At 43.7% G+C, this 27,720-nt stretch overlaps 2 protein-coding genes across 9 annotated transcripts; both read left to right on the top strand.

The window, feature by feature from the left end:
• Nucleotides 1-145: 145 nt before the first annotated feature.
• LOC114683948 (zinc finger protein 175-like) lies at nt 146-21,698 on the top strand. 8 transcript variants are annotated; one of them, XM_028858326.2, is made up of 5 exons: nt 146-528; nt 2,618-2,792; nt 4,103-4,229; nt 4,491-4,592; nt 8,104-10,630. In XM_028858326.2, the coding sequence occupies exons 2-5, from the start codon at nt 2,733-2,735 to the stop codon at nt 10,482-10,484; spliced, it is 2,670 nt and encodes an 889-aa protein (XP_028714159.1). In that variant the 5' UTR covers nt 146-528; nt 2,618-2,732; the 3' UTR covers nt 10,485-10,630. The 8 variants fall into 8 exon arrangements, with proteins under 8 accessions (XP_028714159.1, XP_037055934.1, XP_028714160.1 ...); XM_037200039.1 differs by having other exon boundaries at nt 8,215-10,630; XM_028858327.2 differs by having other exon boundaries at nt 146-359.
• On the top strand, nt 21,665-27,693 carry LOC114683950 (zinc finger protein 260-like; the record flags this gene model as incomplete). Its single annotated transcript, XM_037210355.1, has 3 exons — nt 21,665-21,835; nt 23,870-23,996; nt 25,484-27,693. Coding segments are annotated over 3 exons (2,268 nt in total), but the record flags the coding sequence as incomplete, so codon positions are not given.
• Between the last annotated feature and the right edge of the window lie 27 nt (nt 27,694-27,720).

Here is a 27,720-nt window from a genome sequence, read left to right on the forward strand (position 1 = left end):
ACCGTGGCCATAACAGCTACTAACGGAACAGAAACTACCTGATGATCTAAAGTGAGTATTGGCAAGATGTACCTTCACAAGTGGTGGTGCGCATGCGTTGTGCCATCCTCCACTAGAAAAAAGGCTAGGAACATTGATTCACAGTAAACGGAAGTGGTCTGGAGCGGTCATATCCGCTTAAATCTTGACGCTGATCGGTTCTGTTATGTTTGCTCGGACAGCACGAGAGTTTGGGTTCTGAACACTGAGCGTCCGTGGGAGGAAGTCGCGGGGCACCGGCGTGCCGTGTGCAGAGCTCTCTGAGGTCCAGTGTGAGGTGAATGACGGCGACGCAGGGAGGACTCTGCTGTTGAACGCTGGTTTGTGCTGAGTGACAGCTGATACGGCCGCAGGGGGTTGCTGTAGCTGAGCTGGGGAGTCGGGAAAGCGGGGTTCCTGATGGAGCCCGCCATGGCGAGCCTGGGGCTGGTGACTGGGGGATGATCGCGCTGCACTTGGATCGAGCAGTGGCCTGCGAGAAGAGAAAAAGTAGATAAAAATGGAAAGTGAGCTTATTCGTAGTTTGAGCTCATTTTGGGAAGACCAACCATTGTCAGTTAGCCTGTCGCTTCTCTTGGCAGGGCTAATACTAAGAATGCATGGGACAAAAGCCAGGGAATTCGCACGTGCACATTTAGCTGTGGGCACAGACAGCCACGAGAGCTGGGAGATGATTAGCCTTTGTGCAGACAACAGGGCTTCCAGGACGGACCATTTCGTTCTCAGCATGTCGTCTCCTGTAGGGAGCTTGAGATGCAAAACAAACCTTTAAAAGGCAAATCCTAATCCCTGAGTCCACTTCACTTGAAGACTGGGGTCCTTTGCAGATAAGGTGGGTCAGTGCTGGCCTCTGCTGGGGACCATGTGACCACAGTAAGGGCCAGTGATTGGCATTTGAGCAGAATAATGCTGTGTCCTTATTGGGGATGTTGTTTGGGCCTCACTTTTTAGTTTATTGAAGGTTCTCTGGAAACATATAAATAGTCATCTCTGGCTATTTCTTGGCTGTCAAAGTAGTAATGTTCTGTGGAACTGTGGAAATGGGCATGCCCATGTTTAATTTGGTGGTCCTGTGGCCCACTTATTGGAGGTCACTGAGTCCAGGATGTCAGTGAGTACATCCTATTTACCATGAAGACATTGTGGATAGGGGAGAAATGCTTCGTGTGTGCCTCCACAAGCATTTTCGTGGCCTGGTGCTTATGTGGAGTGTTTCCAAGTCAGGGAAGGGATTGGGCCACTGAATTTAAGGGAAGAGAATGGGATGTTGATGTATCAGTAGATGGACACAAGAATTCCTAGAAATGCAGAAAGAACCAGGAATGGCCATTACCACATCACACTGCACCACATCTCTGCTCTCAGAAGGCAGGAAGAACCAGAAAAGTTTCTGAGTGCTGAGCACACAAGGAACTGCATTTGGTAATGGGGACTGTGTGTGGTTTAGAAGAGGTGAGACTGATCCCCACTCTCTCTTTTAAGGTGCGTTATGGAACAGCACATAGTCTTCTTTGTCATGTCTGGGGAAAAAGGATTATACTAATGCTTATGGCATGGTTAAGAGTTCTGTGAGACCTGGGTCTGATGGCACACACCTTTAGTCCTAGTGCTCAGGGAGCAGAGGCAGGGGGAGCTCTGTGAGTTAAGGCCAGCCTGGTCTACAGAGAAAGCTCCAGGCCAGGAAGAGCTACATAAGTAAGACCATGTCTCAAAAAGCTGGGCGTTGGCCAGCTGTATGTGAACAGCTTGACAAAGCTCAGAAAAAGGAGCAGCCTGGCAGGTGCTGAGATTATGCTGAGCTTCATATCGCGTCAGGTCCCCAGTGCTCACAGTACACACTTGCACCCTTACTTTGGAAACAACTGGGTTTATACCTCCTCTTCTCCAATTAGAAACTGCGGGAGCTGCAGTGAATCTTTCCTAAACTTTAGTGCTAACTATGGCGTTTGGTGTTTACCCCGAGGGAGGGGAGTTGTTTGGGTTTTTGGTATGTGTATGGTTGTGTGTAATGTTTGTACGTGGATGTGGGTGAAGGTACATGTATGGGTCCGTCAGTGCATATGCACTGAGACTAGAGTAAGCTGTTGAGTGTCCTGCTCCATCACTGCCAGCCTTACTCCCTTGAGGTTGGGTCTCTCACTGAACCTGGAGCTAGGCTGATAGACAGAGAGCCCTACTCTCTGAAGGCAGGACAGATGCTCCTCTCTTAGTCCCACCCAGTGCTGGAGTGACAGGCATTTGTGGCCAAGCCTGCCTTCTTCAGGCTACTGGGGATGTGAACTCAGGTCCTCATGCACCAGCAGCAAGCTCTCTTACCCACTGCACCATCTCCCAGACCCCAGACTATGGTGTTGGGTTTTCTTTTTCATCACACTGGTCAATACTAGAGGAAGGCTTTTCTGAGCTTTGTCTGTTGTACCGTGTCTACACTGTGACTGTCTTGGGCTCTGAGAAACTCATGTGTGGCAAATGTTGTCTGAGGACACAAAGCCCTTCCCTCTCTGGAACTTTCTGCTGTCTCTTTACACCTAAGTCAGGCCACATCATCCAGGCTGTGGGATTTTCTGCTTCATCACAGATGGCCTCTGCTCAGCTGCCCTCCTGAGAACCTCTAAACACTCACCCAGCTTCCAGTTCCTGAGAAAATCGGATCTGCCAGCAAAGAGGCCAAGGGAGGAAACATACCTGCTGACATGAATTTATCCCAGGAACCCCAGAGACTGAGCCTACAGGAGCAGGATGGGTCATGCGAGGTAAGCAACAGTTGCCTGGGGTCCAGTTTTGTAAAACTGGAGGGCAGACATGGAAGTAGCAGATCCTGGGTCCCCCAGTCCAGAGGCAGACTTGCTCCTCCAGCTGAGAGCAGACCACAGGGGCCAGTGCCCCTGCACCTCCTAGTCTTTCATGTCGCTCCGTGTCCTGCCTCTTAGATGTAGCCCTCAATCCTGTGTCTTCTTGTCCCATTTCATAGCCACTATCATTTGGTGAGTATCTTTGAAGGAGTTCGTTTGATGTGAATGCATGGCAGGTAAGTCTTGGAGACCATGAGTGTCTGATGCTGCCTTGCCAAAAATCAATATGAAACTGTTTACTACTCTAGAGGTGGTCAGTCCTGGGAGAATGCAGCTGACAAAGGAGACAGACTAAAGCCTCATGCAATAGCCAGCTTTATTCAGAGCATCAGACAATTTATACTCTGAGGGTTAAGAGGAGTCACGTGAGTAAAGTGTCCAGTCACAAGGGCAAGCCTCCCTTGGCAAGCAAACAGCACACAGCAAAAACATGTTTTTCCATAGAGACACATAAACAAATAATGATAGCCAGCTGTAATGATTAATCTGAAGTAAACTCACTCCTAACCACTACACCTGGAGGAGCATGAAAACACCTTCCTATATAGCCTACTCTGGCTAGAACTCACTGTGTAGACCAGACTAGCCTCAAACTTATAGAGATCCACCTGCCTCTCTCTTCAGAGTGCTGGGATTAAAGGAGTGCAACACACCCAGGTTTTATTGTTGTTTTAAGAAGGGATTTCAAACTGCTTTTTAATTGTAATATGCCTTTCAGTGAGTTGTCTTCTGGTTCATGGATGGACTATTTACATCTAATGATACTGGAGAGATCCTGACATGTGGTTTTCTGAGTTAATGAGAATTCCCAAGACTAAAATGAAGCAGTGCAGTTGATTTTGTTTAAAGTCTTCAGTCTCTGAATGCTCCTCCTTCCTCTGGTTCTCAACCTTTCATGATATTTCACCCCTTCCCTGAAGCCTAGACTAATGTTGTCTCTAAGTGTCAGGCTGCTTATTCCTTTTTGAAGCATTTATAACAACCCATTTCTGGCTGCTTTAAGGAAGAAAATCTGAGTGTACAAAAATCTGAGTATTCCTTGACTTCTGAAATATTCATATAATATATGTTATTCATGTAATGTGAAATAGGTATTTTCTGGAAAGCCTAACGATAAATCACAGTAAAGAATCACTGAACCACATTGTTATGTGTAATGTCCTACTCTTCAGTGATGACTGACTCACAATGACTGCACTTTGTTGTTACAGAGATTGGTGTCCTTTGAGGATGTGACCGTGAACTTCAGCCAGGAGGAGTGGCAGCAGCTGAACTCTGCCCAGAGACGCCTGTACCAGGACGTGATGCTCGAGATCTACAGCCACCTCTTGGCAGTGGGTGAGCACAGCTGGCCGGGGGTCCAGGATGAGCATCATTACCTCCTTCTTTTTGTAGAACATGATGAGATATCAGAAGTGTGCCATGGTTTTCCCCCATGGTCTGTCCTGATAATTTGTTACTTTTTGACACTCCAAGTTAATAATTCTGTGCCCACTACAAAGTGTTGATTTTTCCAATCAGCCAGTGGCAAAGCTCATTGGGTGACTGCTAAAGCCCAAAAGCTACACACTGAGCAAATATTCTTCTTCCAATGTACAGGGTACCCCATTCCCAGCTCTGGGGCCATCCTCAGGATAAAGCAAAGAAAGAAGGCATGGATGGGAGAGGTTAAGTTCCTACATCAGCAGTGTGGGTGTCAAGGTAAGTGAATATGACCTAGATGGAGGTGGATGTCATTAGAGGGCCATTATCAGTCTTCCTCACTTACCAGTCCCCTAGTGTTGGGCACCTAGTTTGCTTCCTACTGTCACTCTCTACAACTTAGGGTGCAGGACATTGTGAATATGGACCACAGTAGTGGGTACCAAGCTTGCTTCCTACCCCAACTCTCTACAACTAATGCCACAATGCTTTTGTGAATATGGAGGAGGAGTGAGGATAAGACTCACAGAGGTGAACAGTAGGTATGGGCTGCCTCATCATGGAGATTACCTAAGTTGACTAACTCAACCATATTCCCCAGAAGGTCTACACAGAGATTCATATTTGTACACCTTGTTTGTCTATAACAAACAAAAAAAGCAGATGAGGGAAACTTAGTGGTGGCTGATGATATAGATAAATGCACTGGTGGATGAATGCACTGGTGGATAAATGCATTGGTGGATAAATGCACTGGTGGATAAATGCACTTGTGGATAAATGCACTTGTGGATAAATGCATTGGTGGATGAATGCATTGGTGGATGAATGCATCGGTGGATAAATGGTTAGGAAGAAAGTTGGCCTTTTTTGTTTTCATGTTAACCATGGTTAGGGCTGGGGATATATATCTCAGTAGTAGAGTGCCAGCCGAACATGCACAGAGCCTTGGGCTCAGTCCCAAGTGTGGTAGAAGTAATGACAGACAGATGTGTCAACATTGATACGATCCATTAGTGAGGTACAAAGCTTTTAGCATGGTTGGTGATAGTTTACATTGGATGTTTTTCACGTTAGCTTCCTTGTCATGTCCTTGTAATATCTGTATTATGTTTCCTCCTCTCCTAGTTCTTTCCCTACTGACCTCCCCAGTCGCCTCTTGCTGGGCCCCTTCCTTGCCGCAGATTGTCTCCCTTCTGCCTGTGTGTCCCATGTGTGCCCTCTCCTGACTTTTCCTTCCTCCCTTAAGATCCTTTCTCCTGTCAGAGTCCGTTTCGTTTTTTTTAAGGATTTATTTATTTATTATGTATATAGTGTTTTGCCCACATATATGCCTGAGTGCCAGAAGAGGGCACCAGATCTCATTACAGATGGTTGTGAGCCACCATGTGGTTGCTAGGAATTGAACTCAGGAAGAACAACCAGTGCTCTTAACCTCTGAGCCATCTCTCCAGCCCCCATAGTCCATTTTCTACTTTCACTATTTACACACAACATATGCAGACAGACAGACATATATACAGAAATTAAATATATACATACATATATACATATACACAGAAATTAAAATCTGGAATCTACATGTAAGAAAAAATGTGGCATTTGTCTTTGAGTCTCACTTAATTTATCTAACGTAATGATCTCAAGTTCCATTGAGATCATTTTGCTACAGTTTTCATGATTTTATATTTTTTCTTTAAATCCCAAGAATTATTATATTTTTTCTTTAAATCCCTTCATACATTCATCTGTTGAGAGACATCTGGTTTCATTTCTTAGTGCATCAGTAAATATGACTGTGCAAGTGTGTCTGCTGATGTTCATACAGAGTTCTTCAGGCGTTCAGGCAGGGTTGGTCTGGCTGGGTCATGTGATAGCTCTATTTTCAGTTCTTTGAGGAACTTCACTGGCTTCTTTAGTGACTTCTTTGCAGTCCCTGCAGCAGTGGTCAGGGCTGTAACTTTCTTTGGTGCATTTGCTGTTCATTCCGTTGACAGTAGCCATTCTGACTGGGGTCAGCTAGAATATGAAAGAAGCTTTCACTTGCATTTCCCTGGTCACTAACAATATTGAATACTTTTTCAAGTACCTGTTGGCCATTTGTATGCATTTTAAGAAGTATTCATTAAATATATTAGCTGTTTCTTGGGTTGTTTTGGTGTTTTGGTATTTGATTCTTTTATAGTTCTTCATATAGTCTATATATTAATCTATAGTTAGGAAGATTCTTTCCCATTACATAGGCTGTCTCCTCCTTCTGATGATTGTTTCTTTCGTGGTGCAGGTTTTTAATTTTCTATAACCACACTTATCAATTCACAGGATTTCTTCCTGTGCTATTGGGGTCTTTTCCTACAAGTCCTAGCACACCTGTGTCTTTAGGAGTTTTGCATCTGTCTTCCTTTAGCAGTTTCAGAATTTCATACATTGCATTAAGATCTTCAGTCTGTTTAACGTTGTTCATCAGGGGTCAAGAGCACTGGCTGCTCTTCCAAAGGACCTGTGTTCAGTTCCCGGTGCCCACATGGCAGCTCACAACTATTTATAATTCCAGTTCTAGAGGATCTGACTTCCCTTCTGGCCCCTTCAGGTGCTACAGCAAACACCCATACACTTAAAATAAGTAAATCTTTTCTACAGGAAAAGAAGCTGCTTCTCTCCCAAGCAGAGGCAGCCACCATGTAGTTTCTCTCCCAGTAAATCTCTTGTGTGAGGTTTGTTGTGTGTTGTGACTCTGTGGTATTCCTTGGCTCCTGACTGCCAGGATACCTTCAAAAAAAAAAGAAAGAAAGAAAGAGAGAAAGAAAGAAAGGAAGAAAGAAAAGAAAGAAAAGAAAGCCAGGCAGTAGTGGTGCACACCTTTAATCCCAGCACTCAGGAGGAGGAGACAGGTGGATCTCTAGTATTTTCTTATTTAGATTTATTTTTGTGTGCATGCGTGTGTATCTGTGTAAGTATATGCCACATATGTGGGGTTTCCACAAAGTCCAGAGAGGATGTTGGATCCCCTGGAGCTGGAGTAAGAGCAGTTTGTGAACTGCCTGATGTAAGTACTAGAAACTAAACTCCAGTCCTTTGAAAAAGAGCAAATGCATTTAACCACTCTTACACTATAGTATGAGATTGGAAAAGTAAGGAAAGGCCACTATATAATGTAAATTGTTGTTAAAAAAGAAAAATTTGCTTGTCTTAGGTTGTAGCTCAAGGATAGAGTATTTTCCTAGATGGAGTATGACTTCCATCCCTAGCAACAGAGAGCTGGGGACATCATTATATGAGCACTTAACTTGACGGAAAATACAGGCAAAAGGCATGAGTATGTTTTTCTCTAGAACTGATGAAGTCCTCTGTCTGGTGTTCTTTTCTGTCTTTCAACATTTTGCTGTCCACTGAAGCTACCTTATAGCAGCCTTGTCAATTTCCTCCCCTACATCTTACCCTACAAGGTCTCCTCTATAAATCAAATGTGTTGGTTTGTTCAATCTTCTGCACAAATTATTGAAGCCATCTCTGCCACTGACCTAAGTATTCATATTAGTATTTCATTTCTAAAACAGGAAGAGTAGTTATAACTGCTTTATGGGATGGTTTGGGGGATAAAATGCGTTTGTTTCCATCATAAAGTTGCCTGTATACCTAATGTTTGGCATGTCACATGGGAGGTAGGAATGTTCTACTCATTGTCATAAGTACCTCACAGATATTTTGTGCTCACTGTTTGTTAACTCTATGTGATTCCTCACCCATACTGTTCATTATGCATGTTCTTTCATCTCTTTTCTTCTCCCAGAAGTGGAATCAGAGTTTTACACCCCTCCACAGAAAGTTTCTGAGAATGCAGCATTTCAAATTAGTAAGGCAAGTGAAATCATAAGACATGGTTTGTGGTGCTCTGTTTTAGAAGAACTGTGGCAAGATCCTGACCCCACAAAAAGAGATCAGCAAAACCATATCCCACCCTGGAATCCTGGTGCTTTCCTCAACAAGAAAACACAGAGAACAGACAGAGACTGTGAATATAACGAGCCTGGGAAAACCATTCCTTTAGGTTCCAATCTTATTTCTACACAAAAGGGAGCTCCAAAGTTATGTGTAAAAGGTTTGAAGCCTAACCTTGAAGCAAATGGTGAAGATCAAAACAATATCACAAAACAGCTCAATGATGTTGTTACATCTGGTCAGCTCTTCACACAAGACTCTTCTAATGCCGACCATACAATTCCTCATGAAGGACAGAATTCTTGCAAAGGTAGCCAGTGCAGAAAAGTTCTCATCCATAAACAAACACTTACACAGCAAGCAGTTCATCCTAAGGAGAAACCAGATGAATGCACTGAGTGTGGAAAGGTCTTCTATGATATGTCTGCTTTCAGTAAACATCAAGCAACTCACACTGGAGAAAGACCTTTTGTCTGTCACAAGTGTGGAAAAACCTTCCTCCAGAAGTCAGAGTTGACCTTTCATCAAGAAACTCACATAGAGAAACCTTATGAGTGTCCCGACTGTGGGAAATCATTTAGTCGTACATCTAACCTGCAGGTCCATCATCGAATTCACACTGGAGAGAAACCTTATGAATGCCGTGACTGTGGGAAATCCTTCAATAATACATCCCAATTGAAGGTACATTATCGAATACATACAGGGGAGAGACCATATGTGTGTCCTGTATGTGGGAAAGCCTTCAAGCAGAAGTCAATCCTCAGTACTCATGAAACAATTCACACTGGGGAGAAGCCTTACAAATGTACTCTTTGTGGGAAATTATTTAGTTGTACATCCCGACTGAAAGTGCATTATCAGATTCACATGAAGGAGAAACCTTATGAATGTGGTGACTGTGGGAAAGCCTTCAAGCGAAAGTCAAGTCTTACCGTTCACCAGAAAATACATGTTAGACAAATACACCATGTATGCAGTGAGTGTGGGAAAGCTTTCAACCAGAAGTCAGAGCTCAGCATGCACCAGAGAATTCATCTGGGGAAGAATTCTCACAAATGCAGTGACTGTGGGAAGTCATTTACTTACGCATCCCAGTTGAAGATGCACCATCGAGTTCACACAGGGGAGAAGCCTTACAAGTGCCGGGACTGTGGGAAATCATTTACTTATTCATTCACACTGAATGTGCACCGTCGAATTCACAAAGTGGAGAAGCCTCACAAATGTAGTGTCTGTGGGAAAGCATTGGCTTCTAAGTACCAACTCGAAGAGCATGAGCGAATTCACACAGGAGAAAAACCTTATGTGTGCACAGAATGTGGAAAAGGTTTTCATGGTAGATCAGGTTTCCTAAGACATCAGATAACTCACACTAGGGATAAACCTTTTGTCTGTCACAAATGTGGAAAGGCCTTCTTTCAGAGGTCACAGCTGACATCTCATCAGCAAACTCATACGGGAGAGAAGCCTTATAAATGTCGTTACTGTGGGAAATCATTCAGTCATACATCCCAACTGACAGTTCATCATCGAATTCACACAGGAGAGAGACCTTACAAATGCAACTACTGTGGGAAGTCATTCAGTAATTCCTCCCAACTGAAAGAGCATCTCCGAATTCATACCGGGGAGACACCTTATGCATGTTCTGAATGTGGGAAGGCCTTCAGCCGAAGATCGTCCCTTAATCTCCACACAAAAATTCATACTGGAGAAAAACACCATGTATGTAGTGAGTGTGGGAAAGCCTTTAGTCAGAAGTCAGTACTTCGAACACATCAGAGAATTCACACTGGGGAAAAGCCTTACAAATGCAGTGACTGTGGGAAAGCCTTGGCTTCAAAGGGACAACTCCGAGATCATCAGAGAATTCACACGGGTGAGAAACCCTATGTTTGCACTGAATGTGGGAAGGGTTTCTTTGGCAGGTCATCTTTGCATAGACATCAGATAACTCACACTAAGGAGAGACCTTTTATCTGTCAAAAATGTGGGAAAACCTTTATCCAGAAGTCAGCATTGACATCACATCAGCAAATTCATACAGGCGAGAAACCCTATGTGTGCCCTGAATGTGGAAAGGGCTTCTACAATAAGTCATCTTTACCTAGACATCAGATGACTCACACTAGAGGGAGATCTTTTGTCTGTCAAAAATGTGGGAAGGCATTCCTCCAGAAGTCCGTGTTGAAATGCCATCAGCGGACTCACACTTGCAAGAAGCCATAGGAATGCCATGGGAAGTCATTCCATAACACATTCCACTGAAGGCCATCATCGTATACACAGAAATTGCAGAGAGGGGCCGGGCAGCAGTGGCACACGCCTTTAATCCCAGCACTCAGGAGGCAGAGCCAGGCAGATCTCTGTGAGTTTGAGGCCAGCCTGGTCTACAGAGCAAGATCCAGGATAGGCACCAAAACTACAGAGAAACCCTGTCTTGAAAAACCATAAAAAAAAAAAAAAAAAAAATGCAAAGAGGATGGGAAGTCATCCAGCAGTGCATCCCAGCTGGATGTGCAGCACTGGATTCATATTGACCCTATTGTGTTCTGAATGTAGAAAGGCCTTCAACAGCATGTCAGATTACAATAAATACCAAGCAACTCATACCAGACACAGTTTTTATAGACTGTTTTTGTGCCTATGCTTTTCCAAGAAATCAGTTCATAAACAGTCTATAAACAGATTTCCAACTGAGGTATAGTCCTTAAATCCTTTGAAGAAAATGTTTTGAAAGAACTTATTGTACACTATAGCTTCTGTATGTTAAAAGATCTACATATGCACCGCTTGTTTAAACACATTATTCACGAGAGAATTTGTAATATGATTATGGATTTCATCCTAGGAGAAAACCCTAAAGCAATGGTCTGAGAAAAGTTTCTCTATAGAAAATGCCAAAAGACACATTGGTACCAGACTATAGAAAAGTTTTGGGGATTTTGCATCAACAATATTCCTGTTTATTATGGGATAATAATATTTATAATGCAAGAAAGAAAATGACAAGATTGTGTGATCTGTTAAAACTGTCTAATGTGTATGTATGATTGCATATTTATTTGTTTATGTGACATCAATGTTTACATATGTATTGCCTCAGACTAGTGGGGTTTGACATGGAAGTCATTGCCTAACATGAGTTTCTTTTTTAAGAATCTGATGTGTGTTGACAGTCTGTCCCTTATTCTTGAGGCTGCACTATCAATAATTACTAGTCTTTTCATCATATGAAAATAACTTTTGAGGAAAATCTGTAAGTGAAATTCTATATCATTCACTGCTCCTGGTGTTGTAAATTTTCTCTTCCATGATTAGGTCAGCTTATGTTTTTCCATGTGTCCCATCTGTAAATGAACTACATAGACAGAGCCATTATAGAATTATTATAGAATAATATAATTATAGAATCACTGAAGACTTCTTCATAGTCTTATGCAGGCTTCTAATGCACACAAGAAGACAGTAAATAGTGTACTGTGTGTGTGTGTGTGTGTGTGTGTGTGTGTGTGTTGTGGTTGTATGTGTGTGTGTGTGTGTGTGTGTGTGTGTACATGCATGAGTGCCAAGGCACATGTGTGGAAAAAGTCAGAGAACCATTTGTGGGAGTTGGTTCTTTGCTAACAACATGCAAGTCCCGGGAATTGAACTCAGGTAGGTCATCAGCATGGCAACATGTGCCATTAACCACTGAGCTAGCTCATGCCCACCTATGGATTTTTTTTTTTTTTTGAGAGTTTCACTGTGTAGCCTTGGCTGACCTGGAGCATGAGCTGGTCTTGAACTCAGAGACCCACCTGCCACTGTCTCCCAAGTGCTGGAACTAAAGGCATGCACCATATCATGCCTGCTTGAATTTTTTAAATAAAGTTTTATGCAGCGTAGCTATGATCATTTGTATATATTCTGGGGATGCTTTGTTGCTCCACTAGTACAACTGAGTAGTTGTGGGAGAAACCATGTGATCTCCAAGCTACAAATATTTACTATCTGGCTCTTCACAGAACATATTTGCCAATATGTGGCACATACATCACTATCCACATAATCATATCCCTGTATAGAATTTCTTTTCTTTGTTTTATAAAAAGCAAACCACATCTGTGTATATATTGTTTTTCTACTCTAAAGTATATACCTTCATTGGCAGCATGGTGTGCTGTGAAGTTGAAATACCATAATCCAGAGCCAGGTGTAGTGACACACACCTTTAATCGCTGATTACAGCACTCAGGACACAGGCAGGCGGAACTCTGAGTTTGAGGTCAGCTTGGGCTACATAATGAGTTCCAGGACTACCAGGGCAATAGAGAAGGACCTTGTCTCAAAGAACAACAACAACAAAGTCGAGATAACTTTCTGAAAAGGGTGAATCAGAAAAGGAGGAGCCAAAGAGAAGGGTAACTGGGTTTAACTGAAGCAGCAGCCTGTTTCACCCAAAACTTTGTGAGAACTGACAGAAAAGAGTCTGAGCTGCTGTAGCCCATTCCCTGTAAATCATGGCTTAGTGTAAAAAAGGGGGGGGGGAGACCTAGACTATTAAAAAAACAAGAAAACATGGACTAAGGAACTGAGCAGAGAATTCTCTGAAGACGTTCTTTTTGGCCATTATCAATCGACAACAAACCTGCTACGGATGTGAAGAAAAGGGAACCTTTATTGACTGTTGGAGGAAATGCAGATCATTGCAACCCTAAGGAAATCAGTCCGGGGTTCTGTTGTCGTGTTTGGTTTGTTTGTTTGATTTGATTTGATTTTGAGACAGGATCTCACTAAGCAGCCTTAGTGGTGGTTTCTGAAATTACTAAAACTAGAAGTGCCCCATGACCCAGCTAACCACTTCTGGATGTACACCCTGGGATTCTGTATCGTACCACAGAGATACAACACACCCGTTTTTAGCACTACTCTATTCACAATTGCAAAGAAATGAAATCAGTCTAGATGTCCATCAATGTCGATGGGGGTGTGTGTAATGAGCCTGTAGTATAAATACAATGGAACTTACTTAAATTAAATTGGAAAGTTTGAGGTAAGGTCATCCAGGAAGACAATAACTTATTCTTTCTCATATACAGATACTTCTGATTTTATGTTTGTAGCTTCAGCTTCTGAGTGCCTCTAATGGCTGATCACCTCCATGAGGCAATGCTTCATCTTGGTGAACTAGCTGTGTTTTGGACTGCAAGACAGATGGGCATTGCGCAAGGTTTATTGACTAAAAAAGTCAATTTTGAAAGAAATTCTGGAAGAACAAGATTGTGCCTGAGATGCAATAAATGGATATAGTTAACAATAATGATATGTTTAGAAGTAGCAGATAAATGAAGAGCAGAGACGGACACTTGCATAACACTAACTTTCATGTAGTTTACTATAATTTTGCCCGTGGTGATGGATAGCTGAGCCTTCTCTTTGGAGACTCGAGCTACATCTTTGATGATAAAACTGTGTTCTCCAAATCATCACTCCTGTAGTCTGTTTTCAATGGGAAGATCTAGATCATCTGTGAACTGGGCAGGATGGCACATTGTCGCAATCCTAGCACTTGAATAGCATAGGCAAGAAGATCAGAGTAAGTTCAAGGCCAGCCTAATCCACGTAGTTCTAGCCCAGTGGTTCTCAGCTGTCCTAATGCTGTGACCCTTCAATACAGTTCCTCATGTAATATGGTTCCTCATGTTGTGCTGACCCCCAACAATAAAATTGTTTTTGTTGCTACTTCATAACTAATTTTGCTACTGTTATAAATTGTAAATATTTTTTTGGAGATAGAGGTTTGCTGAAGGGGTCATGACCCATGGGCTGAGAACCACTGATCTAGACCATATAGGGCTAGAATGTGTTTACCCTGGAGATAGCTCACACAATCTTTGACTTTTTTCTCATACTCTACATTAGGTCTACTGATTTATTCATTACAGTGCTAGGTGATTTCACCATTTGACTGGTCTCTCTCCATTTACCATTATTTCCACTGTCCACCTAGGTCTACATTGTTTCTATTATGCAACTTAAAAAAATTTACTTCTAGGTAAGAACAGATTTCTATCCTCTGGGAACCATGAGATACCCCATGAAGTCCTCCCCAGTATGAAGTTCATGATGGTTCATCTCAGATTCTCACCTTTAATGTTCCATATGGCTTCATTTTCTGTTTCCTAATAACCCCACATAGTTTTCAACCTTTGAAAAATCAGAAAGGATCATTGTGGTGGTACACACCTTTAATCTTAGCACTCAGAACACAGAGGTATGGAATGTTCCAACATAGAGAGACCATCTCAAAAATAAGAATCCTTTTCAGTTCTGGTGAAAATAAAGGCAAAAGGTGAAAAGGAGAGATAGCTCAGTAGGAAAAGGGAACTTGCTGCTCTTGCTGCTGTCCTGGGAGCTGTGAGCTCAACATGCAGGCAAAAATACATAAAATAGATCTAATAAAATAAATACAGAGAAAGGATACTTTTGGTAACATGTAGTGTCAATGTCTCTTAGAAATAGATACACTTACAAGTAAATAAATGCCCTAACAATATAAGACAGTCTTGGGTTTTCACTGTAACATATTCCACAGGCCTTGCGTGGCTGTATGGAACTGCTGCACTTTGATGGTGGCTTCCGTGTCATTGGAGTATGGGTGCGGCCATGACACTTTCTGAAAGAACAGAAAATACCAGATGAGCCATAATAAGTATTGGCAAGATTTACCTCCGCCAGTGGTGGCGCGCATGCGCGTCATCCACGAGGGGGATGTGGTAATGGGCTGAGGGAACCATTATTCAAATCGGAAGTGGCCTACAGTGGTCACATCGGCTCGGCTCTTTGGGTAGTTCGCTTTGGCTATCGTTGCCAGGACAGCGTGGGTGTTTGGAGTAGGAACTCTTCATATTGTGGGTGTCTGCGGGCGGAAGTCGCGGCCCTGGCGTGCGGCGCGCAGAGCTCTGGGAGGTGAGTGGCTGCGGGGCAGGGTGGACGCTGTGCTGCTGCGCGCTGGTTTGTGCAGACTGACCGCTGAGGCGGCTGCAGGGGGATGCCGTGGATAAATAAGGTGGGGGTCGTTCGGTTCGTTTTCATTCCGTTCTCGCGGGTCTTCCGCGCCCTGTGTGTTTTGTCACTTCCCAGGGTGCTCTCCTTTGGGATTTCACTCCGTCGTCCGGGCAAGTTGTCCTGTGAGGACGATCGGGGCAGGACTCGGGGAGTGGGCGCTGCAGCAGCCCGTCCTGGGTGGGAGCCTGGAGCTTCAGACGAGGACCTTGATGCCGAGAGGATTGCTCAGGCGGAGATGGAGCCTGAGGGCCGGTGTAGGGTCCTTGTGAGGGCGACCGCGCTGCTTTCTGGACCGGCAGTGTTTGAGTAGCTGGTAACTGGAGCCTTGGCTCCTGGTCAAACCCTGGCCTGCGAGTGCAGAAAAACTGCAAGGAATAAGTGAAAACGGGAAAATGCATGTATTTACGTTTGGGCCCAAACTGGCCCCAACAGTGTCTTCCATCTATGTCAGCTCAAGCAGTATTAGCAATAGAAGGAACTGCATGAAAGCCAGGAGATACGGATAGGTATATTTAATGTGGGCTCAGTCACCTGAGCATAAGCCTTGGTGGTGACCCCAGAGACCAAGTGTTCTGGTCATTTCCATTCCCCGTATTATATTTCCTGTATGGAGGAGGAGGTGTAAACACAAAAAGGTTTTTTGTTTTTGTTTTTGTTTTAACTAATCCTAATTCAATTCCTATTGCCAATTTACATAACTATATGCAGATGTGAGGCCTGATTGGAGGTTTGGCCTGTGTTGGGACCTGTGGCTATGGTAAGGATAGGTGACTGGCAGTTAAGCAAAGTGGTGCTGTAAAGAGGTTTTAGGACAGAAGCCTGGGTTTCTGCATCCGAACAGGCAAGGGCCAGCCTCATCTAGTATGCCTATTGAAGAGATGAAAAGCGCGGAGCGGGAGCTGAAGAGATGGCTCAGCAGTGTTGCGTTCCCAGCACCCACACTCACATGGTGGCTTTGAACGCCCAGGAACAGTTCCAGGGGCTCTGATGCTCTCTTCCGCCCCCTAGGGCACTGATCGCTTTTGATGCACAGACACACAGACAAGCAAGACGCACACAAGATTTAAAATTTTTAAAGGGTAAGAATAAACCTTTTAAGAATTTTTTTCTCTAACCCCCAGTGAACTACTTTTTCCAACTAAGCCCCATGTGGTGATTTAAAAGAAAATGGCCCCAAAGGGAGTGGCACTATTCGGAGGTGTGGCTTTGTTGTTGGGGGAAGTGTGTCACTGTGGGAATGGCCTTTGAGCTCTTACTTTGCTCAAGCTTCTCGCAGTGTGACACTAAGACCACTTCCTGTTGACTTCTGATCAAGGTGTAACCAGAACCATGTCTGCCTGCATGCCGCCATGCTCCCCGCCATGATGATAATGGACTAAACCTCTGAAACTGTAAGCTGCCACCTCCATAAAACGTTTTCCTTTATAGGAGTTGCCATGGTCATGGTGTCTCTTCACAGCAATAGAAATCCTGATACCCCACCTCTTTAAAAAAAAAAAAATGTTTAAGGGAAAAACAACAAGCAGAGGATGAGATTCCAAAATTGGTTACATTAAGCAGAAGAAAAGTTCAAGTGACCTACTGACCCCATGTCTGTCTCTGATGTACTGATTTGAGGTCTACATTAGAATTCAAGAGTTATGTATTACAGTAGCCAAGAGGGCTGTGGTGGCACATTACTGTCCTGTAGTCTTAGCACTCTGGAGGCAGAGGCTGGAGGGTCACTACAAGTTAGAAGCCAGGCTGGGGATGAAATAGGTTAGGAATTGGAGCAGAGTAGAAGTCAGAGCCAAAGTGAAGGAGACATGCATAATGATTTTTAAGTAAAAGCAGCTCGTGTGTGTGTGTGTGTGTGTGTGTGTGTGTGTGTGTGTGTGTTTCATTTTTTTTTAAAGATTTATTTATTTATTATGTATACAGTATTCTGCCTGCATGTGTACCTGCAGGCCAGAAGAGGGCACCAGATCTCATTACAAGTGGTTGAGAGGCACCATGTGGTTGCTGGGAATTGAACTCAGGACCTGTGGAAGAGCAGTCCGTGCTCTTAACCACTGAGCCATCTCTCCAGCCCGTGTGTTTCATTTTTTTTTTTTTTTTTAAAGATTTATTTATTTATTATGTATTCAGTGTTCTGTCTGCACATATCCCTGCAGGCCAGAAGAGGGCACCAGATCTCCTTACGGATGGTTGTGAGCCACCATGTGGTTGCTGGGAATTGAACTCAGGACCTCTGGAAGAGCAGCCAGTGCTCTTAACCACTGAGCCATCTCTCCAGCCCCGTGTGTTTCATTTTTAAGATGTATTTTATGTATATTTTTTGTTTGAATGCTTGTATATAGTATGCCTAGAGAAGCCAGAGTTTCTCTGGAATTAGAGTGACAGGAGGTTGTGAGCCACATGCAGGTGCTGAACCTGAGACATCTGCAAGAGCAGCAGTTGCTCTTAACCACTGATCCATCTCTCTAGCCTGTTTCTTTTCCTTCCTTCCTTCCTCCCTCTCTCCCTTCCAACAGGATATTTCTATGTACCCCTGGCTAGCCTGCAACTCAGTTGGTAGACCAGTGTGGCCTCAGATGTGGTTGTGATGCCCCTGCCTCTGGAGTGCTGGGATTGTAGGTCTACAACTGAAGTTTGTTTAAAAGCCACACCTATGTTAAAGATTCTTCAAGGCCAATGAACTGAAAAGTACTAGAGTAGCCGTGGGGAGTTTGTGTATTATGGGTATGGAGTCTAACTGTCTTTAGCTGTCTTTTGCCCCCTCAACAGTTAGTCAGTATCCACATATGTACCTTATCTAAACATCGCCCTAGTTTTCAACAACTGAAAGCTAAGAATGTCATTGGAGAGCATGTGAGGCCTGTAATAGAGATTTTCCTACCTTGTTGTAACCTGCCTACCAGGTGGTCCCACCAGTGTTCATTTTGTTGTTGTTTTGGTGTGTATGTTATGTACATGTTTATTTGGCCGTGGGTACATGTATGTGTACAGGTGAGCATGGAAGCCAGAGGATAATATCCAATCTTTTCCTCAAGCCCTCTCTACCTTACTTTTTGAGGCAGGGTCTCTATGTATTTGTATGTCTCTGTATGTGTCTGTGTGTGTGTGTGTGTGTGTGTGTATGTGTTTTGTGTGGAGACATTGTAGGATCATGTGCATCTTAAGGTCAGAGGACAACTTTCAGAAATTAGTTCTCTTCTACCTTGTGTGTCCCAGGTATCACTCATGTTGTCAGGCTTGTCGGCAAGCACCTTTACCCTCTAAGGGTCTCAACCTTCCTACTGCCGCGACCCTTTAATAGTTCCTCATGGTGTGGTGACCCCCAGCCATAAAATGATTTCATTGCTACTTCATAACTGTAATTTTGCTACTGTCATAATATAAATATCTGATACGCATCCCCCAAAGGGGTTGTGACCAGCATATCAACAACTGGTGCTCTGAAGTATCTTTTGGCTCACACCAATATACTTTAGAAATGCTTTGATTTATGGCTTCATTTTGTTCTCTTACTATGAAAATTTCATGCAACATGGTAATTTGGTAAGCTGAATCTGCACTCTTAGGCCATGGTAACACCTACATAACTCTAGAATAAACTGATCCTACACCCTTTGAAATGAGAACTGTGTTTTTGTATAGCCAGCCGCCATGCCTGGCTGACAGAAGTATCTTCTAGAAGCTCATTTCAGTGCTGCTTCCAAGCCGGGCTTGGTGGAGCACACAGGCATTCCCTGCACTGGGGGATGAGGCATGGTGATCAGGATACTGGAACCAATCTCTTTCATATAATGAGTTCAAGGCCAGCCTCAAAAAGAAACCTACCTCAAAAAAAGAAAGAAAGAAAGAAAGAAAGGAAGGAAGGAAGGAAGGAAGGAAGGAAGGAAGGAAGGAAGGAAGGAAGAAAGAAAGAAAGAAAGAAAGAAAGAAAGAAAGAAAGAAAGAAAGAAAGAAAGAAAGAAAGAAAGAAAGAAAGAAAGAAAGAAAGAAAGAAAGCCACATCAATATTGCTTCCCTGCTGGGGTCTGTTATTTGGACCCCTGTGTTGTGAGTTATGTGGGAACCAAAAAATAACACTCTGGGGAAAGTTTATTAGCTATTAAGGTAGCCATAATTTCAGTGTCTTGAGGCATGTTAGTGACTGGGTAGAAGTCCTGTGTCCGGTCCTTAGAGGTCACTGGAAGGTATTTGTCCTAGGTTGTTTTAACTCTTTGGACTATTTTACTCTTTTGAGGGCCCGCCACCCAGCTCCCAAATAAATACACACAGAGTCTTATTCCTACTTATGAATGCCCAGCCTTAGCTTGGCTGATTTCCAGCTTTCCTTAACTTAAATTATCCCATCTACCTTTTGCCTCTGGGCTTTTCCCTTTTGTAGCATGAATTCTAATTGATTTTAATGATAAAAACCCGGAGATATGGGGTAAATGCTGAAAGATTAGAGAAGTAAGGGAGCTAGCCAAAGTCACCTCTTGTCTCCACGACTTCTCAGCCTGAAAAGGGTTGAGCGCCTGTCTCCACCTCCCTAGTGCTGGGATTAAAGGTGTGAGCTTCCACCACCTGGCTCAGTTTCTCTTTTAGACTGGATCAATCTTGTGTAGCCCAGGGTGGCCTTGAACTCCTGATCTTCCTGCTTCCTCCTCCCAAGTGCTGGGATTAAAGGTGTGTGCCACCTTTGCCTGGCCTCTATGGTTAACTATTGGCAAGCTCCACCCTCTGATCTCCAGGCAAGCTTTATTTGTTAAAGCACAAATAAAATATCACCACACCTTTTCTTACTTCTGTATATCTCACTTTCACTCTTACTCCGTGGCTGACTGGGTGGCTGGGTGGCGGGCCTCTAGTGCCCTCCTCTCCTTGTTCTCTTGCTCCTTCCTTGATCTATTTATTCTGTCTGCCTGCCAGCCCCACCTATTTGCCTTGGAAATGGCCATTCAGCTCTTTATTAGACCAATCAGTGTTTTAGACAAGCAAAGTAACACAGCTTCACAGAGTTAAATAAATGCAACATAAAAGAATACAACACATCTTTACATCATTAAAACATGTTCCACAGCATAAACAAATGTAACACATCTTAAAATAACATTCCACGACAGGTATTGGTCTGAGTTACTGCATAAGGGAAACATGCATAGTCAGCCAGAGGGTTGTTGATACCTGTAATACCTACATGTTATAGGCTGATGGAGCTGAGTCCATCCTGGAGTATATAATGAGTTCTCTGTCAGCCTGTGCTACACAATAACACATTGGCTCAAATAAAATCAAATGGGGTGAAATTAAAAGGAGGAAAGGGTAGGCTTTCAAAATAGAGGTCCTGGTCCTTGTGTATGTGTAATTGGACATCTCTCTCCTGCCTGTCTATTCCCAAATACCCTGCAGCCACTTCCCAAATTACCACACAGAGGCTTATATTAATTATAAATATTTATATTAACTATAAATATATGATATATAAATATAAAAAAGCCTGCTGATAATTGAGGCTTGTTAAGTGTAAGCTAACTCTTACACTTAAATTAACCCATAAGACTTACCTATGTTTAGCCATGTGACTTGGTACCTTTTCTCAGTATGACATTCTCATCTTGCTTCTCTTCATTTGCCAGTGACTCTCTGACTCCGCCCTTCCTCTTCCCAGAATTCTCCTAGTCTGGTTCTTGCACTCAATCTCTTCCTGCCTAGCTATCAGCCAGTCAGCTTTTTATTAGCAAATGAGAGTAATACATATTCATAGTGTAGAAAAGAATTGTCCCACAGTCTGTATACCTATATGCTTTTTGATATAGGAGGGGATTGTGGGAGTAAACTACGGGGATATGTCAGAAGAGAAAAGGCTATGGGATGCGTCAGTAAGTTTCAATAGTGTCTAGAAACAAGAAAAACATGAACTGTGGCATGATGTCATTTTGTGTAAGTCAGATATATACTGATCCTCTTCTTTTCTATTTGGTGACCTTGGGTCATATTAGAGACTATAACACAGCCTCACTTGCCCTCTTAAAACACCAGCTGAAAGGTTGTTTGGGAAATAAGCTGATAGCTAGCTGATTTTTATCATATTTATGACCTGCCAGGCTGATGAGCCTCATCTTCGCTTTACATCACCTTACCTAATACCTTCCTGTTGTCACAGTTGCGAGGTGGTTTTTTTTTTTTTTTTGGTTTTTTTTTTTTTTTTTTTGCTCTGCTGTGTCTACATGATGGCCTTCAGTTAGGACCTTCAGCTCTTCGTGGGCAATTTTGTTGAGGGAGTGACAATATGGTCATTGACTTTCCAGGGTTTCTGATGTCTTTGCAAACCTCCAGATGAGGCTGAGTCATCCACATTGCCAATTTTCCCAGCATAACCAAGCTGACCTCTGCGCTGCAACTCTACGTGGATCCTCCACACGCTCAAGTATCTTCAGAATCCTGAGGAAAACAAAGACAGGCCAAGAGTAGAAACCACAGAGGACATGCCTACTGACATGAATTTCTGCCAGATGCCCCCGAGATTAGAAGCAGAAGAGCTGAATGGATCGTGTGAGGTGAGGAGAGATGCCCCAGGTTCCACTTTTCACAGCTAGATTGCAAAAGCTGGAAGCAGCAGATTGGATTCCTGTTCTTGAGACAACCTTGATTTCCAGATAAGAGTGAAACTCAGAGGGCTGAGACCTTACCATTTCCCCATCTTTTCATTGACATGTTTATTGTGCCGCTTCTTAAGTTTAGGTTTATCTGCCCAGCTATGACTTCCTGGGGAGTCCTGTTTCTATCCAACCCAGAGGATTGGCAGAAAAAAGAAGTAGGTGCATCCAAATCTAGCTTAGCTTGGTAAACAAGAGGTATGTGTGTGTGTGTGTGTGTGTGTGTATGTGTATGTTTATTAATTTGGCAGTATATGTAAAGTGCATCCTTCAAAGGCATGGAGCACTCAGGCAGCTGCATCATCCTTCCCCCAGCTGTTTGTCCAGCGTACATGTTTATGTAACATGAAGGAGTGGTCTCTTGAATCTCTCCCTTCCTCCAAGAGGGAATTTTTCTGTGCCAAGGCAACATCTACATAGCACTGTCTTTACCCCACATGTGTACAGAAACCTGAGTCTTTTGATTTTCTCTTTCAGTTCACAGCTGCACATTGCCTCCTCAAAGCTCAGTACCTTAATTTTTTTTTTAATTATATTATTTTGTGTGTATGGATGTGTTGCCTGCCTGTATATCTGTGTACCATGTGCATGCAGTACCCACAGCAGCCAGAAGAGGGCATCAGATCCTCTAGAACTGGAGTTACAGCCAGTTGTGAGCTACCATGTGGGTGTTGGGAATTGAACCCAGATCTCTGGAAGCCAGCACTCTTAACTGCTGAGCCTGCTCTTTAACCTGAAGCTGAGTGTGCTAAAATAATAATCTGGATATATTGGGCTAAATTAAGTATGGTATTAAGTTGATTCCATCTGTTTATAATTAATATGTCTACTAGAAACTCTGAGATGACTTGTGGCTACCATTGTATTTGAATTGGAGATTTCCACTCTGGAGAACGATCAGACTCCAATTTTACTTTATTCTTGTAAGAACACTTCACAGTGGTAACATGCCTGCACTATTGTATCCTGCCAGGTTCACATCATGCTGGTCATCTCTCTGCTGTGATGCGAAAACCATCACTGGGTTCAGGTGTCTTTATCCCAAAATCCTCGCGCAGGCAGACCTGGCCGTGCTTCTCGTGTGGTTTAGCAGCCAGTGTCAAGGAGGAAAGTGCTGTAGTAACAGCTGCCCTCTGGCTGCACTTGTGTCCTCCGCTATCACATCTTAGAGTGACACAAACCGGATGCATCTTCGTTTCCCTGCAGTTCATTATTTAAGTGACAGTCCACGACTCAAGGTTGAAAAGCCCACACCGGTTTCACCCACCTCAGACCCTCCCCAGAATACCTCCCTGTAACTTGGATGACAACCACTTTTGAGACATTGTGGATGTTACTGTCTCCTCCTACCCAGAGCTGTCTGCCTCTGCCTGAAACCGTGGCTTTTCCTATCATTCCTCCTTCGTCCTAGTTCTCTTCTAGAATGTGATGTTCTCCACATTCCAGTCAAACTTCTTACCTCCAGTTTAGGTGCTGTGCTTGGTCAGCATGGCGGCCATTTCCAGGCATGTGCCTAATTTGCCCTCCCCAACAATTTGCTTTATAGATTTCTGAAAGTGTTCCTTTATGGCCCAATACTTGGACCTTTATATTTGCTATTCTGCAAGTCAGAGTTTCTCTGAGCGTACAAACTCATATAGTGTTGAATCCCAAGGATCCAACACAGCTATGGACAGGTACAATGTGGCTTAATAACTGTCATGCTGTTTAATCTATGACAGAATGGAAAAGAATCCATTTCGGGCCTCCTGGGGAGGGGATGGCACTGTTTAATAGGTGGCCAGTTATTTTTTTATAGCTTTTCTTTATGCCCCAAAATACAGTGGAAAAGAGGTTATTTTGTGGAAAGCTTAAAGCTTAACCTGGGGGCAGGGGGTCACTGAAAACACATGTCCTATTTGTCAGTGTTGATTCACAGTGAGTATGTTGTTACAGAGATTGGTGTCCTTTGAGGATGTGACCGTGGACTTCAGTCAGGAGGAGTGGCAGCATTTGAACTCTGCCCAGAGACGCCTGTACCAGGACGTGATGCTCGAGATCTACAGCCACCTCTTGGCAGTGGGTGAGCACAGCTGGCCGGGGGTCCAGGATGGGCCTCCTTTCCTTATTTCTCTTTTCAAAACATGGTGGAATATCAATCTTTTATGAATTTTTTCCTTTTATCTTGATGCTCTATTCCTCTTTGGATATTTCCATGTGTTGTTTTGTGCTGGCAATAGTGAGTTTGATTCATGGAGCCTGCATGTAAGAGGCAAGGCTGACTCCCCAAGTTGTCCTTTGAATTCCACACATACCATGGCATGTGCACCACGTGCAAGTGCAGAGAGAGAGAGAGAGAGAGAGAGAGAGAGAGAGAGAATGTGTGTGTAGGTATGTATTAAGATTTTATTTTATTTTATGTGTATGGGTGTTTCGCCTTCCCTTATGTCCGTGCACCATGTATTGTGCAGTGCCTGTAGAAGCCAGAGGAGGGTGTCAGATTCCTTGGAACTGTAGTTATAATTTAGTTGCCATGTGGGTGCTGGGAACCAAACCTGGGTCATCAGCAAGAGCAGCTAGTGTTCTTAACCACAGCGTCTCTCCAGCCTCACCTCCTCTGCACAAGCATGTGTGTGTGTGATTTAAAAAAATAAAATAAAGAACAACAATCTGAGAGCATGGGTTTATTGCTCAGGGTCGGATGCTTGCTTAGCATGGGTGAGGATCTGCTTTAGTCCTCACTACCACAATAAAGAAAAAAAAACGCAACCAAAAAAGCAGATGAGAAAAGGGCAAAGGGCATGAATATGCATCTCTAAGAGCTAATGAAGTCTTCTGGGCAGTCTGTTCTTTAGGTCCTAGCTATCCCACCAACAATGCAGTATAACAGCCTTGTCAGAGTCCATCCTAGTTACTACATATGTATAGCTAGGTCTCGTATTTGTTGAACTGGTTGCCTTTGCCCAAACCAAATCTTGGCCCACTCAACTAAGTGATTTTGGTCACTGACCATAGTTCCCAATTTCTCACATATAAAGAAAAGGATGGGGTTGGGGATTTAGCTCAGTGGTAGAGCGCTTGCCCAGCGCTAGTCCTCAGCTCCAGGAAAAAAAAGAAGAAGTCTGTAAAAAAGGAGAGTAGGCCGGGCGTGGTGGCGCACGCCTTTAATCCCAGCACTCGGGAGGCAGAGGTAGGTGGATCTCTGTGAGTTCGAGGCCAGCCTGGTCTACCAAGTGAGTTCCAGGAAAGGCGCAAAGCTACACAGAGAAACCCTGTCTCGAAAAAACCAAAAAAAAAAAAAAAAAAAGGAGAGTAGATGTGGCTATTTGGGGAATTATTTTGAGTTCATGTGTCTGGTGCATGCCAAGTTGCCTCGCATGCATGGGTGCTGTATATATGTAGTTTGGTGTGTACTAAGGGCTGTGGTAGTGCTCCTTACCACCGTCATCCACATGGTGAGCATGACTGCTGCCCAACTCAGATTTCTCAGGGTTCAAATTCAGTTCCATGTGATTCCTCCTCCGTCCTGTTCACTGTGCCTGCTCCTTCATCTCTTCCTCTTCTCTGCAGGTGAATTATTACAGCTTGACACACCACGTCAACAAACTTTTGTGAAAGCTTCACTTCTAAATGATGCGTCCAGCGAAGTCGCAGGACATGGTTCATCTTGTTCCGTTTTAGAGAGACTGTGGCAGGGCGGGAAAACTACGGCAAAGACAGATGAGCAAAGACAGACCCCACCCGTAAATCCTCGTGCTCTCCCAAGTCAGAAAGCACTGAGCAGAGACGGTGGCTGTGACTGTGAAGAAACTGGAGAGTCTCTTCTTTTGGGACCCCACCTTATTTCTACACAATATGTACCTCCAAGGGGCTTCTCACTGGCAAAAAGTCTGAAGCCTAACCTTGAAGCCCACAGTGACAATCAAAGCAGTGCCACAAAGCAGGTTAGTGACATTGGATCCCATCAGATTTTCACACAAGGCTCTTCTAATAGTGTGTGTACAATTCCTCATCAAAGAGAGAAATCATACAGTGAAAGTCAGTTTGGAAACATTCTTTCTCCCAGTCTACCACTTATGGAGCATGAAATTAATTTTCAAGACAAAGCAGTTGACTATACTGGATGTGGGAAGGTCTTCACTGCTGAGTCAGCTTTCTGTCAACAACAAATAACTAACAATATGGAGACGTCTTTTATCTGTCACACGTGTGGGAAGACCTTTCTCCACAAGTCTAAGTTGACCTCCCATCCAGACACTCATAGAGAAGAAACACCTTATGAATGTCCTGACTGTGCAAAATCACTTAGGAGTATGTCCAGCCTGCAGGTGCACCGTGACATCCACACAAAGGAGAAGCGTTATGAGTGCCATGTGTGTGGGAAATCATTCAGCTATACCTCCCACCTCAAGGTGCACCTTCGAACACACACTGGTGAGAAACCGTATGCATGTTCTGACTGTGGGAAAGCCTTCAGCCAAAAGTCAGTCCTCACCATACATCAGAGAATTCACACTGGAGAGAAGCCTTACACATGCAGTGACTGTGGGAAAATGTTTGTCTGTGCATCCGATCTGACGAAGCATTGTCGATTTCACACAGGGGAAAAGCCTTATGAATGCCCTGACTGTGGGAAATCTTTCAGTATTAAATCTAACCTGCTTGCACACCATCGAATCCACACCAGTGAGGGACCTTACAAATGCTTTGACTGTGGGGAATCCTTCAGGAAAATATCCCAGTTGAAGGTACATCATCAAATTCACACCGATGGAAGATCTTTTGTGTGCTCTGACTGTGGGATGGCCTTCAGCCAAAAGTCAGTCCTCACCACACATCAGAGAATTCACACGGGGGAGAAGTGCTACCCATGTAGCGACTGTGGAAAGTTGTTTCTGTATGCTTCAGATCTGAAGAAGCATTGTCGAGTTCACACAGGGGAGAAGCCTTACAAATGCCATGACTGTGGGAAATCATACAGTGTGAAGTCACACCTACATGTGCATCATCGAATTCACACTGGCGAGAGACCTTACACGTGTGATGACTGTGGGAAGTCATTCAGAAGAAACTCTCACCTGCAGATGCATCAGCAAACTCACACTGGTGAGAAGCCTTACAAATGCTCTGACTGTGGGAAGTCATTCCGGAGAGCATCCCACCTGAAGGTCCATCATCGAATTCACACTGGGGAGAAACCTTATGTGTGTTCTGAGTGTGGGAAGGCCTTCAATGATAGGTCGGTTCTCAGCACACATCAGAGAATTCACACTGGAGAAAAGCCTTACATATGCAGCGACTGTGGGAAAGCCATGTCTTCTAAAGCCAATCTCAAAGAGCATCAGCGAATTCACACGGGCGAGAAGCCGTATGTGTGTGCTGAATGTGGGAGAGCCTTCAGTGATAAGTCCTCTTTCTATAGACATTGTAAAATTCACAGTAAGGAGCGATCTTTTGTCCGTAACAAAGCAGAAAAAGGCTTCCTGCAGAATTCCCACGGGACATCCTACGAGCACACTCACAGTGCAGAGAAGCTATAGTGACGCCCTGTCTATGGGAAGTCTGTCACTGTGATGTGTCAGCTGAAGGTGTGTCACCAGGTCACCCATATTACCATCACTGGAGCTGTGGGATACTGTTGGCGCACCATCCATGCCATACTGGGAAGAGACATTATTTGTGTTGTGAATGCACCAAGTCCTTCAAAATCATGTCATTTCAGTAGACTCGAGTGTTCATACCAGGCAATCTTCTTAAAGACACCTGATCATATAAAAGAATTCATTGTAGAGTCAATTCCTCACCCC

Source organism: Peromyscus leucopus, chromosome 1 (genome assembly GCF_004664715.2).
Source record: "Peromyscus leucopus breed LL Stock chromosome 1, UCI_PerLeu_2.1, whole genome shotgun sequence".
Taxonomy (NCBI): Eukaryota; Metazoa; Chordata; class Mammalia; order Rodentia; family Cricetidae; genus Peromyscus; species Peromyscus leucopus.